At 47.5% G+C, this 12,126-nt stretch overlaps 2 protein-coding genes across 5 annotated transcripts in view; both read right to left on the reverse strand.

Annotated features, from left to right (window-relative positions):
• POLR2C (polymerase (RNA) II (DNA directed) polypeptide C, 33kDa) overlaps positions 1-1,800 on the reverse strand; it is a 10,070-nt gene extending 8,270 nt beyond the window's left edge. The window contains exons 1-2 of the mRNA XM_011938841.1: positions 1,285-1,800; positions 1,026-1,075 (exon numbers count right to left, since the gene is read on the reverse strand). Coding sequence (XP_011794231.1) covers positions 1,026-1,075; positions 1,285-1,370 — 136 coding nt within the window. The 5' untranslated portion in view covers positions 1,371-1,800. The remainder of the gene's footprint in view (positions 1-1,025; positions 1,076-1,284) is intronic.
• Positions 1,801-2,837: 1,037 nt separating this feature from the next.
• Positions 2,838-12,126, reverse strand: part of COQ9 (coenzyme Q9) — a 14,118-nt gene continuing 4,829 nt past the window's right edge. For 2 of the 4 annotated variants that reach the window (XM_011938838.1, XM_011938837.1), the window contains exons 3-8: positions 11,168-11,303; positions 7,480-7,622; positions 7,111-7,195; positions 5,778-5,882; positions 4,406-4,561; positions 2,838-4,066 (exon numbers count right to left, since the gene is read on the reverse strand). In XM_011938838.1, the coding sequence (XP_011794228.1) occupies positions 3,869-4,066; positions 4,406-4,561; positions 5,778-5,882; positions 7,111-7,195; positions 7,480-7,622; positions 11,168-11,303 (823 nt within the window). In that variant the 3' untranslated portion in view covers positions 2,838-3,868. The remainder of the gene's footprint in view (positions 4,067-4,405; positions 4,562-5,777; positions 5,883-7,110; positions 7,196-7,479; positions 7,623-11,167; positions 11,304-12,126) is intronic. The other 2 variants (XM_011938839.1, XM_011938840.1) reach the window with 2 other exon arrangements.

Genomic DNA, 12,126 nt, shown 5'->3' on the forward strand with positions numbered 1-12,126 from the left:
TGCAGTGAGCTGAGATCTGGCCACTGCACTCCAGCCCGGGCGACAGAGCAAGACTCCGTCTAAAAAAAAAAAAAAAAAAAAAGAACGAATGAAATCATGTCCTCTACAGCAACATGGACGCGGCTGGAAGCCACTATCCTCTTTTTTATTTCCTTTTGTTTGAGAAGGAGTCTCACTCTGTTGCCCAGGCTAGAGTGTAAGTGGCATGATCTCAGCTCAATGCAACCTCCACCTTCCGGGTTCAATCAATTCTGCCTCAGCCTCCCCAGTAGCTGGGATTACAGGTGTAGCACCACCACACCCGGCTAATTTTTGTATTTTTAGTAGAGATGGGGTTTTCCCATGTTGGCCAGGCTGGTCTCGAACTCCTGGCCTCAGGTGTTCCTCAGCCTCGGCCTCCCAAAGTGCTGGGATTACAGGCCTGAGCCCGGTCTGGAAGCCATTATCCTAAGAGAATTAACACTGGAACAGAAAACCAAACACCACATGGGAGTTAAAACTGGGCACGCATGGACATAAAGATGACAATATAGACACACTGGTGACTACTAGAGCGGGAAGGGAGGCAGTGGGGTTAGGAGTAAAAAACTATCTGTTGGGTACTATGCTCACTACCTGGGTGAAAGGATCATTCATATCCCAAACCTCAGCATCACGCACTATACCCAGGCAACAACTCTGCACCAATGTAACCCCATGAATCCAAAATAAAAGTTGAAAACATTTAAAAAACTTTTGTGACAATAGTAATGAAAACAGTATTTGAACCCAGGTCTGCACACTGTTAAACCCATGCTTCTCAGCAATGCATACGCAGGACAAGGGTGGACCTAAGTGGTCCGTGGATGCCAGGGAGGCGGCCACTGGGCCAAGGGCACAGGGTATGGTCAAGTCTCCAGCAATGCACTTTTCTCAGCACTACCACCCTCAGCCCGAACCAAGGACTGGAAGGAGCCCCAAGAAGTGTGGGTGGAGAGCGGAGCAGGAACCCGTGGGCCAGGGAACGAGGAAGGGGGGTCGCTTACCTATTATGGGCACCTCAGCGATGAAGACCCTCCGAATCGAATTGGCCACCCTGAAAGACAAAAAGCCAAGGGGCGTGAAGGCGCTGCAGCCTCGACAGGCTGGGCCCGCGCCGCAGGCTCCCAAAGCTAAAGCCCTGGGGCACGGGGGCAGCTCTGGAAGGACATCGCCCCCACTCCACCCCCGCTCCCTGCCCCCGGGGCCCCGGCTTGGGCCTCCCGGCGCCCCAGAGCCGCCAGCCTCTTCCCTCGGCAGCCTTACGCCAGGTCGGTGTTCTCGATGATGAACTTCACATTCTCGTCAGTGAGCTCAGTGATCCGCACGGTGGGCTGGTTGGCGTACGGCATCGCTCCCTATAGCCGCCAGCCTCGGCTTCAGCTCCGCGGTGACTGCGCCTGCGCCACCGCCGATACCGGAAGTCAGTTAGCGTGGCCTCCGCAAAGACGGCTCACAGCGCCGCCTGCTGCTCGGAGGCCGGAAGCGCCGAGCGTCTTCTACTGCCTCCCGCTTTAAAATGTACCGGATTCAGCTATCTCGGAGGGTAGTTTGGCAAAACACGCGTATGTCCTTGACTTAACAGTAACACTTCTAAGAATTCATACTGCAGAAACACTTGCAGTTGTAAACAAAGATAAGAGTGCAGGGACGTTTCATGGTAGTACTGTTTGCACTGTCCATTGATAAGAGACCTGGTGAACTATACACACATAGAATACCATGAAGCCCTTAAAAAGAACTCGTACATCTACAGAAAAACAAAAGTATATTTTAATATGAATGCATATTTTAGCAAAGTATACCTGAATTACAAGTAAATACCCTTTCCCTTGCAGTCTCAGGTATCGACCATGCACTTCTGAAAACTTCAGGAAAAGATACAATGTTCTTTAACCTAATGCTTCCTCTGCAGTCTGTGTAGCTGTGGTGGGTGAGTGGGAGCTCTTTGTCTCTGCATCCCCAGTGCCTGGCAGTGGGCACCATGTGGGGTGCATGCTCAACAAAGAACTACTGAAGTCCCCTAAACAGACTGGAGAGAGTCTCAAACTCTCAATGGGCCTCAAACAAAGTGGCAGCTGCTCCAACACAGAAAAGCTCTAAAATAGAACTTGACAGGAGCTACATTTAAGAGGTGGGAGAAGAGTAACCAGATAAAGAGTTGGTCTTTGCAAAGACTGACACCTCTTCCTGAGACAGAGGGTGGGCACTGATGGAATCCTGCTCCATAGCCTGTGTCATCTCTGTAAATTAAGAATTATGGTTGTCTGCTGAGTGTGAGATGGATGCTATGAAGGAAAAAAGAGAATGCAATGAAAACTGGAACAGCTACTGCAAAAACTTCACAGAATGTCAAAAGACACAAGGAATGAAGAGAGGTACAAAAAAGATCCAGTGGAAGACCCACAAGAGATCTGAAATTCAATTAGTTGCTGACTTCCCCCATTAATATTTAACTGACTTAGGCAGAAGACAGCAAAGCAGAAAACAGAGCTAACCAGACATGCAAAGCTAACCCAGCCAGTGTACAGGCTGAGAAAATTACTGGGGCTAAAGAATGTACCATTGAAATCGTCAGACAAGGGCAGCCAAGGGAGCTAATGGTCTGTGGGAAGGCTTCTGTTACCCCTATTTTACTGATGGGAAGACTTGAGCCCAGAAACGCAGAGGTACCATAATTACTACTATGTACTAGGCAGTGGCAGCGCCAGAACACAGGTCTCCTGGCTGCCAGCCTCAAGCCTCTTCCATAACACCTCTGTCTCCCTCTGGGGTCTTGGATACCTATCATGGTTGATAAGCAAACTAACTACACAACAGGAAACTACTTCAAACATGTTTATTATTTTTAGACTCAAAATACACTAATAATCCTGTGATGCATGCTGGTGTCATATGACACCAGGCCTGGGATCACACCTCTGTCCAGCAGGCACTTGTCTCAGGTGAGGCAGTTTTCTGAGGGGTTTCCCAGGAGTAGCATCTCAGGACACCTGAGAGGGAAGGGGGTGCAAGGAACACCTCTGTGTGCACACGCCTGTGCTGTGCTGGGGATGAGCTGTCACTTTGAGGTGGCATGAGGCATGCATCACCTTGACTCTGGCTTGGGAGCCCCAAGGTTAATGGAAGGTTAAGACATGATCAAGGTGCCCATGAGATCGTGACAGGGACATGCTCGGTTTCTGTGCCTTGATTGCTTGGATGCACATCTCATTTTTCAATCACACAATTGCAGTGCAGAAAGGCATCAGGAGGCTTGGTCTGGTATTAGGAACTGAAGAAGGGGCCCAATCCCTGACCAGAACGGTAGCATCAAATGCCTTGTGGTTTCCAGGTGGCAGTGGTAGTGTCTCAGGAGTCCTTTAGTGTGTTCTCATGAACACCAGGTTACATGGATGGCACCTCATACTTTTCAAAGCTTTTTCAATCTGTCCACTCATTCTCTTCTAGGCATTGTAGCTTACACCCTTTCCTCTCACTGACGCTGGTTTAGACCTGTCAAGTTCTTGAGCTGACAGGGGAATGGAAACAAAAAGAATAGTGAGGGCTTACCCTGCCTATAAACTCTAATAGAAAAGATGTAGCTTTTCTTTTTCTTTCTTTTTTTTTTTTTGCACAGAGGCAGGGTTTTGCCATGATGCCCAGACTGGCCTCAAACTCCTGGGCTCAAGCGATCTTCCCAAAGTACTGAGATGATATGCATGAGCCACCGCACCTGGCCACGATCCAGGTTTGCAAGGTGGCAGGTGCAGCTATGATACAGAGACTTGATATACCAGGGTCCCAGGAGTCAGTGATATCTCCTGATAAGAGGAAAAAATAAAGATGTGGGGTTTTTGGAATCAAGACACTAGGGCTGAACCACTGTCAGCCTTATTATTAGATTATTAGGTTTCCAGGTTAGGGCTACAAAATGATGTGAAGTCAATAACACATATATCACAGGGCTGGAGTGAAAGACAGGAGGGGCAGGGATGTGCTGGGCAGTACTCACCGTCACCGCTGCACCCATGAGTCCTTGCACCAGTGCCTCTCCTGTGGACTTTACCTAGAAGGAGTCAGTGTCAGGTTCCCTTAGGCCACCAACACAAACTTAAAGTTGAGACAGGCAGGATAAATCAGGAGGCCTATAAGCCCCAAAAGGTGGAGACATGGAGGCCACATTACTGGAAGGAGAGCTTTGGACAACACAATCACAAATGGGCAAAGTATGGCTCTTAGGGAAGGGCTGGCCTGAGGAAGAACCAGCCAGGCTTCCTGGGAAGGCCCTCAGGACTGTCAGCTGAGGCCAAAAGGGAGCAAGAGCACAGTCAAGTGACTAGCTGTGGCCTGAGGAGAACAGATATGCCTTCTAAAGAGGGTTCCCCAATGGCCAGTCCCCAGCTACCTGCTTGGCAGTGTGGCCCATGTTCATTGCATCATTAATCCGGTTTTCCAGGAAGCGCCAGGTGTCCTCAAAGTCTGGAGAGGAGTCCTGCATCATCACCAGCTCTGTCGTGTTGTAGATGCCAGCCAGCATGGCTCGGCGGGTGTACCAGTTAAACTGCAAAGAAACCCATGCTACCGCTGTGGGCTGGTGCAAGTCTGAGGCAGTTCCTACCCAAGGCCATGGGAACTCCTGGTTCCCTCTTGACTACTTCTTTCTCTCACAGATACATCTGGCCCTCTGGACAACGCTACCATCTCAAACTTGACTGAGCATTAGAATTACCTGGTTGATTAAAAATGCAAGCTCCTGGGCCCAACCTCTTAAGAGCAGAGTCAACGGATCTAAATTAAGTGCCAGGAATCAGGATACTTAATAAGTATCCCAGATGATTTCGCTACATCCAATCCATTTTGGAACTGCTAGTAGAAAGCCTACATCTTAGGACACCTGAGTCCCAGAAGATGCTGTAATCAGCCAGTTATGACCAAACCTTGGTGTGTTCATCAACAAAGTGAAGGCTGAGACAGACTCATGGACAGATTACAATACCTGGGCAAAGCTGAGAGTTCAAGTCCCTCAGCAACTTCTGATTGTTCTGGCAAACTGCTCTTCAGAGGACCAGCTCAGCTGCTTGGTGTTTTATTCCTTTAATTTCTTTGCTTTCTAATTTCATTTTCCTACTATCTCTGTTGGCATTATATTCCCACATGGGGGAAGTTTATTAAAACACTTTGTTATAACTATGGTGGGAGTATTTCTGTGCCTCCTTATCCAGGATTCCACAAAGCATCATCACATTTTAATTTCCTTTATGAAGGTATATTTTTTAAAATTTCCTACCAGAAATATGACAACATTAACAAGTCAGATTCTTTCCTGGTGCTGTTTAAAGAGCCTTATTGATCTCTTAGCAAAGCAGGCCAAGATGGGCTGGGGAAGGGAATTTCTTTTTAAAGCAATGGGTGTCTCCATGGCATTTCTTTTTTTCAAAAGAGGAATTTTGTTGCAGAATCTACATCTTAGGAGGGAAATGATAATAAAATGGCAGCCCAGTTAGCTTTTGCCAATGCTAAAGGCTCTCTGACACCTGGTGTCACCACCACAAGCTGGTAGAAATAATAACTGGTTTGTGGCTAGAATGCTGGTCCCTGAATGAAGATGACCTAGATCCCACTTTGGCTTCGTGAGGGACCTTCCTCATACCTTAGATGGGAATGACACTGCAGCCCCCCTACAGGGGCTTGTGATCAAAGAAATTTCACAAGCTTCTTGAAGCAATGCTTAACACAAGCCTTTCCCAGCCTCCTGTGGGCCTGCAGAAAGCACTCACATCAGTGGACTGGTCCCCAGCGTAATGCCACATGTCATCCACCATGCTGGTGAGCAGGCTCAGGCTGGACGGGATGTTGTGAGGGAGCATGAGGATGCTGAGGGCCTGGGGAGAGAATGGCAGAGGAGTAAGCTCTGCTCGCAGATAATGGTGCATAGCTGACCAGCACCTACATCTCTAATGAGAGCTAGTATGAGGGGGCCTGCCCAGCTCTAGTTCTCTGAGACCAGCATCTTCACCCACCAGTGTGAGTTCTGGGCAGCTAGCAATGCTGACTACAGCTGAGGAAAGCCAGGGGCATAGCCCTGTCTTATGCAAGCCCAAGCACATTCTCCATCTCTAGCATTTGGAACTGGGAATGCAGAGGGACAGAGGGTCTAGATTGGTCTAAGCAAGGATGGGCGAAGATACCCCAGTCTGTCACACAGAAGAAACACAGCAGAGATAGGAGTCCGTTCACATATATCAGCTCCTACTGTCAAAACAAGGTCCTGCCACTTTACCAATGCTACATCCACTGGGGAGGTGGTCAGAGAGGTCCTGGATCAGCTGTAAGGTTTTCTCTTAGTGAGGTAGCCCAGAAGAAAACACTATGCTGAATCAGGAAGGCAGCTGAGGGACTCATACATGCACTTCCACTGATTTAACTGCAAGGTGGAATGAGTCACATATGGCCTGGGGTTAGGCACCACTGTAAGTGTTCAAATGTCTATCAACTGAATGACTGAAACTACATGTTCAGTAGTCTTCCAGCTGAGCAAAGGACACAAGATGTCCGAGTCCCTCTCACTTCGGGTGTACTTTCACTCTGTACTTTCTTCAGAGAATGGCCCATACTGTGACATGCTTTAAAACAGAGGAAAAAGGAAGCTTCAGAAAAGGTGAAAAAAACCCTTGCAACGAATATGCCAATCCCCAAGCATCACATTGACAATTTGACAAATCACAGTCCTCAAAATCTAAAATCCACAGGGCTGTTATTCAAGTGAAGACAGCCAATAAAATCTTCTGACTCTTCTAACTTCCTGCATGGATTCCTCCTCCCTGAAGACCTGGTGGCACACTCAGGCCACTAGGAGAACCCCATCCAGGATGGGATCCAGTACCCGAACCACTGACATTTCCAAGAACTGAGACACAGATGGCTCAGGGTCACTCTCTTTGGTATGCCCAAGTTTGAAACCCAGCTCCACCAAGCGTACTAAGTATTCTCGGGTTTATGGAGATTGATGAGCTAAGTTCAACAGTGTACAAAGTCATCTGAGTGAAAGGTGCTGAGAATAATAAATATTAGGATTATTATTGCTCTGGGGCCTGGATATGGACTCGGTACCCGGGGCCAGTGCTCAATGTATGGGATCAGCATTCTCAGTCTGGTTTCCACTGCATCCCTCAGGAACTGGTCTGTCTTCTTCTTCCTGGAAGAGGGAAAAGAAAACAGTGTGTCTCTGAGTGAAAGGCAGAGGCTTAGCGCTCCACGGTTTACTCAGCCCTAGGGAAAAGGGTCCCACCAGCTCCTGATGCTGGCCTGACTAAAGCTGTCAGAGACAGGCTGCCGGGTGTCAGTCCCATCACAGCAGCAGGGCTGCCCAATGCTACTTTCTTTGGGTTCTGCTTGGATTGGCCTCCTGGGGATAGCTAGTAGGGCCCAAGTTCCCTGATCCTTAGCTGCCACCCTGAGTAATAATGCCTTGGGACTTACTCTGCCTGGCCCAACTGTACCAGCTTCTGCTCCTCTTCCAGCACGCGTGTGAGCCGGGCATTGCACTCGGTCACAAAATGCAGTATTAGTTCACTGCCATCCTTCCCAAACATGCTGGCTGCTGCACTGGAGAGACCCAGAGACTACAAAAGGGGAGATAGAAAACAGAAAAGCGGTGCCCAAGTGTAGGGTACATTTGTTGCCTGTTCATCACTGGAGCCTCTTCCTAGTGACAGCAGCTTGATTTTCAGTGGGACACCCCTACTCTTCACTTTGGGTCCATGTGATTTTGGTGAAACTGACCACCACCGGTCCCTCCACCCCGCAAAGCCCCTTGGTGTGTGTGCAAGAGTGGAATCCAGGCTTGAATAACAAGTTCATAGAGACTAGCTCAGGGATGAACACATCAACAGGTCTTCTTTCTTTTTTAGAAGCTAAGCCTTCAGCTGCTTTCTCCAACTTTGCACCTAACACATCTAAGGCCAGTCCTTCCATCTGTTGTCCAGATCCCACAATTCTTGCCTTCAAGGAACTTCACCCTCTCGATTTTGCCTATTTTCTCTTGTAAATTCACCCTCACTCTTGTTTCTTTCCTTTTTTTCTTTTTTTTGAGACAGTGTCTCGCTCTGTCACTCAAGCAGTGGTATGACTGCAGCCTTGACCTCTCGGGCTCAAGCAATCGTCCCATCTCAGCCGGGGACCATAGGCATGTGCCCCACATCTGGCTAATTTTTAAATATTTTTGTAGAGATGAGGTCTCGCCATATTGCCCAGGTTGGCCTCAAACTCCTAGTGTCAAGCAATCTTCCCGCCTCAGCCTCCCCAAGTGCTGGGATTACATATGTGAGCCTGGTCCACTCTTGTTTCTGTACTCTTCCCATTTGTGTTCAATCATGTGCAAACTTCCATCTGTTTCCTCTGCTTGGCGCACCCTAGTTCTCATCTACCCCTCACAGCCAAACGCCTCACCACTTCCTCGCCTTCTATATGTACACCTCGATCCACTCCAGTTGATTTCTGACCCAGTTCTCCACTCAAACAGTTGTTGCTCCAGTAACCAACGTCTAGCTGCTTAATCCACACTCTCCTGCTGTGCCTCCAACATCAGGATGCTCTGACTTAGACTTTGACAGCCCATCCTATTCTACTCTCCCCTTAAATGTCCGAGTTCCTTGACAGTCTGGACTCCCCTCTCATATGACATTATATTCTTGCCCTGGACAATCTCACTGACTTCCATAATTACTACATATATATATATACACACACAGTATATATATGCACGCTAATAATGCCCAAATGTGTATCTCTAGTCCAACTGTCTCCTCCAGTTCCCGACCTGTATGCCTGATGCCTCCACTGGTTGACTGAAAAACTCCTCATACTCAATAAAGATCAAGGCTGTACCCTTCCCCAAAGCTGGTCCTCTTCCAATGGCCTTAACCTTAGAAAACACTACCACTGTGTACCCACACATGCAAACTGGCAACTCCGATGCCATCCTGTCACTCCCTCCCATGTCCAAGCTATTCCCAAACTTACCCACTGCCATTACTCTAAGCCAGACCACCTTATCTCTCCTGGATGTCTGGCAGCAGCCCCCAGTGAGTCTCTCTCTGCCTCCAATCCACTTTTCATCCAGCAGCCAAAATGAGCATTTTGAAATGCCAAATTTAATCCAGTACCTTCAGTTGGTCTTAGAAGCTTGACTCTTTATCATGACCTTTAGGGCGTTGTCTGATTTGACCTTGACTGACCTTTCCAGCCTTGCTCATCTCAAGTCTCTCTTCCTGCACTCTCTGAATGGTGGTTCTCTGTGTACCATCCTTCCTTTTCTTTCCACCTTGCCTGTGCAGTTTCTCTATTTGGACTTGTCCATCCCCTACCCACGAAGTCAGGTAAAGCCTATTCATTCCTCAATTCTCAGCTCAAAAGCCTTTCCTGACCACCCTGTTACCCACTCCATATATATATTTTTTTGAGACAAGGTCTCACTCTGCTGCCCCGGCTGGAGTGCAGTGGCATCATTATGGCTCACTGCAGCCTCGACATACCAGGCTCAAGAGATCCTCCCATCCCAGCCTCCCAACTAGCTGGGACCACACGCAAGCACCACCATGCCTGGCTAATTTTTGTTTTTTTTGTAGAGATGGGGTCCCTCCCTAGGTTGCCCAGGCTGGTCCCAAATTCCTGGGCTCAAGCAATCCTTCTGCCTTGGCCTCTCAAAGTGCTGGGATGATAGGCATGCACGACTGTGCCCAGCCCTCCATCCCCTCGGTATGACAAATTAAACTATTTGTCATAGTTTAATAGGCAACATGTTTTCTTTCTTTACTGATGCACTTAAAAATGGTGCTTCTTACAACCAATGGCATCTTAGAGTCAATGAAACATGGTAGTTTTGATCACAGACAATTCTTGCCAATGGGTTGCCTTTAGAACACAACTCCCAAAAACCAATTCCATGGTTCATTACTTTTATATCTACAAAATAAAGCCATTCCACCCTATCGAGGGAAAAAAAACAGTCAATCTTGCAGCTGTGACCTGATCTAATGATCAGGTCCCTCCATTATACAGCCCAACAGCACCTTTCCTTGATAGCACTTACCACATCATCTAAGTAAATATTTGTATACATTTTATGAATGTTGCTAGACTGGAAGCTCAACAAGGGCAGGAAGCAGGTCCATCTTGACCCCTGTCATGTCCCTTAGACTAGCACAGTGCCTAGGGCACATTATTTGCTCAACAAACATTTAAAGAATGAATCATTTAAAGGGTTTTAATTTGGAAGAACTAGGCATAAATGTTGGTAGTATGATCTTTGGTGTGATTATAGGTGTTTTCTACATTCTTTTTTATATTTGTTTGTATTGTTCAGTTTTCACAATGAGCCTACAGTAGAGTCAGAGCATCTGCATTTCACTAATGAGACTTCTGTTACCAAATGTGCATTTGGGAGTGAGAGAAGACAAGGAAATAACAGTTAAATTTCAGTAAAGCAGCAACCTTGCCCATTGTCCATGGGTAGATGCCCTGCAGCAAGCCTGGGATGGGAGATGCAACTCTGTCATCCCCTCAGTCTCTTGGAGAATGGTATCTTGCTATGCTGGAGGACTCTCTACAACATGGCTTGAACATGAGCCTACTGCCTAATCTAAAGCAGCAGTCTCTAATGCAGGAAATGCTGTTAGAGTTTCTGGGAAAATAAGATGTGTTGGTCTCCAAAGTGGTGCCTTCTTGGGGGTTTTCAAACACCATATGTCATTAATTCAAAAATGCATATAGATTTTTCATTTAAAAAAATCAGTGTCAATCATAGAAGTGCTCTGTCATAGTTCAAAATGCAGTATGTTTTCTGTTTTACTGATGCATTTAAAAATGGTGCTTCTTACAACCAATGGCATCTTAGAGTCAATGAAACATGGTAGTTTTGATCACAGACAATTCTTGCCTAATAGGTTGCCTTTAGAACACAACTCCCAACAACCAACTCCGTGGTACGTTCTTTATAACTACAAAATAAAGCCAGTTCCACCCTATTGGGGAAAAAAACCCAGTCAATCTTGCAGCTGTGAGGGGCTCTGAGCTGGACTGGAAGAAGGCATGAGGCCTTCCGCTCTGCCTGGTGTGACTCCATCCTGGCTCATCTTGGTCAGGTGGCTCCACCCTCACCTATACACACCTGGGCTCCTTCTGCAATCGCCTCTGCTGTCCACCCGTGAGCGGGCACGAACTCCAGGGCTGCTGTCAGGATGCGGTCCTGCAGCTGCTCCTCACTTTCATAGCCCTCCTCCTCCTCGCCGCCCTGGTCTGTATACCTGAGACAAGAGGACACAGCCCAGCATACTTCATCTCCTGGCTTGTACAATGGGCCTGACCAGAAACTAGGGGCTCTGGATCTCCTCTAAGCACATGCTGGGAAGACATTTACTCTTGTGTCAGTATCAATGTGGGGTTTTTTTGTTTGTTTGTTTTTTGTTTTTGAGATAGTCTCCCTCTGTCACCCAGGATGGAGTGCAGTGGTGTGATCTCAGCTCACTACAACCTCCACCTCCTGGGTTCAAACAATTCTCCTGCCTCAGCCTCCCAAGTAGATGGGACTACAGGCATGCGCCACCATGCCCGGCTAATTTTTGTATTTTTTAGTAGAGACAGGGTTTCACCATGTTGGCCAGGCTGGTCTCGAACTCCTGACCTCAAGTGATCCGCCTGCCTTGGCCTCCCAAAGCTCTGGGATTACAGGTGTGAGCCACTGCGCCCAGCCAGTATCAATGTTTTAATGCCAACAGAGTAAAAACTAGATCATCCTTCCCCTTCCCATAGGCACCGAGAGGAATCCAGCAAATGAGGTCATGTGGTATGAAGGCAATGCTGCACCCTGGAGTTCCCTGTCTTCAGCCTTAGCACAATGTGCTCAGAGGGTTTCTTCATCTAAACTCACACCAGACTACCTCCATGAGGGCAGGAGCAATGCTGTTAGTCACAGGGCCTGGCATGATAGTAGGGCCTCAAAAAATATTTCTTGAATTGAAATGAAAAGTACTTTAGTTAGGAAATCAGAAAAATGAAAAGGAACACTCTAATTTCAGATCTAGAGAAATTTTTCAATGGCAGGATTAGGAAAAAAAAAAAACCTCTAAT

The sequence above is a fragment of the Colobus angolensis genome, unplaced genomic scaffold (genome assembly GCF_000951035.1).
Source record: "Colobus angolensis palliatus isolate OR3802 unplaced genomic scaffold, Cang.pa_1.0 Scaffold178, whole genome shotgun sequence".
Classification (NCBI taxonomy): domain Eukaryota; kingdom Metazoa; phylum Chordata; class Mammalia; order Primates; family Cercopithecidae; genus Colobus; species Colobus angolensis.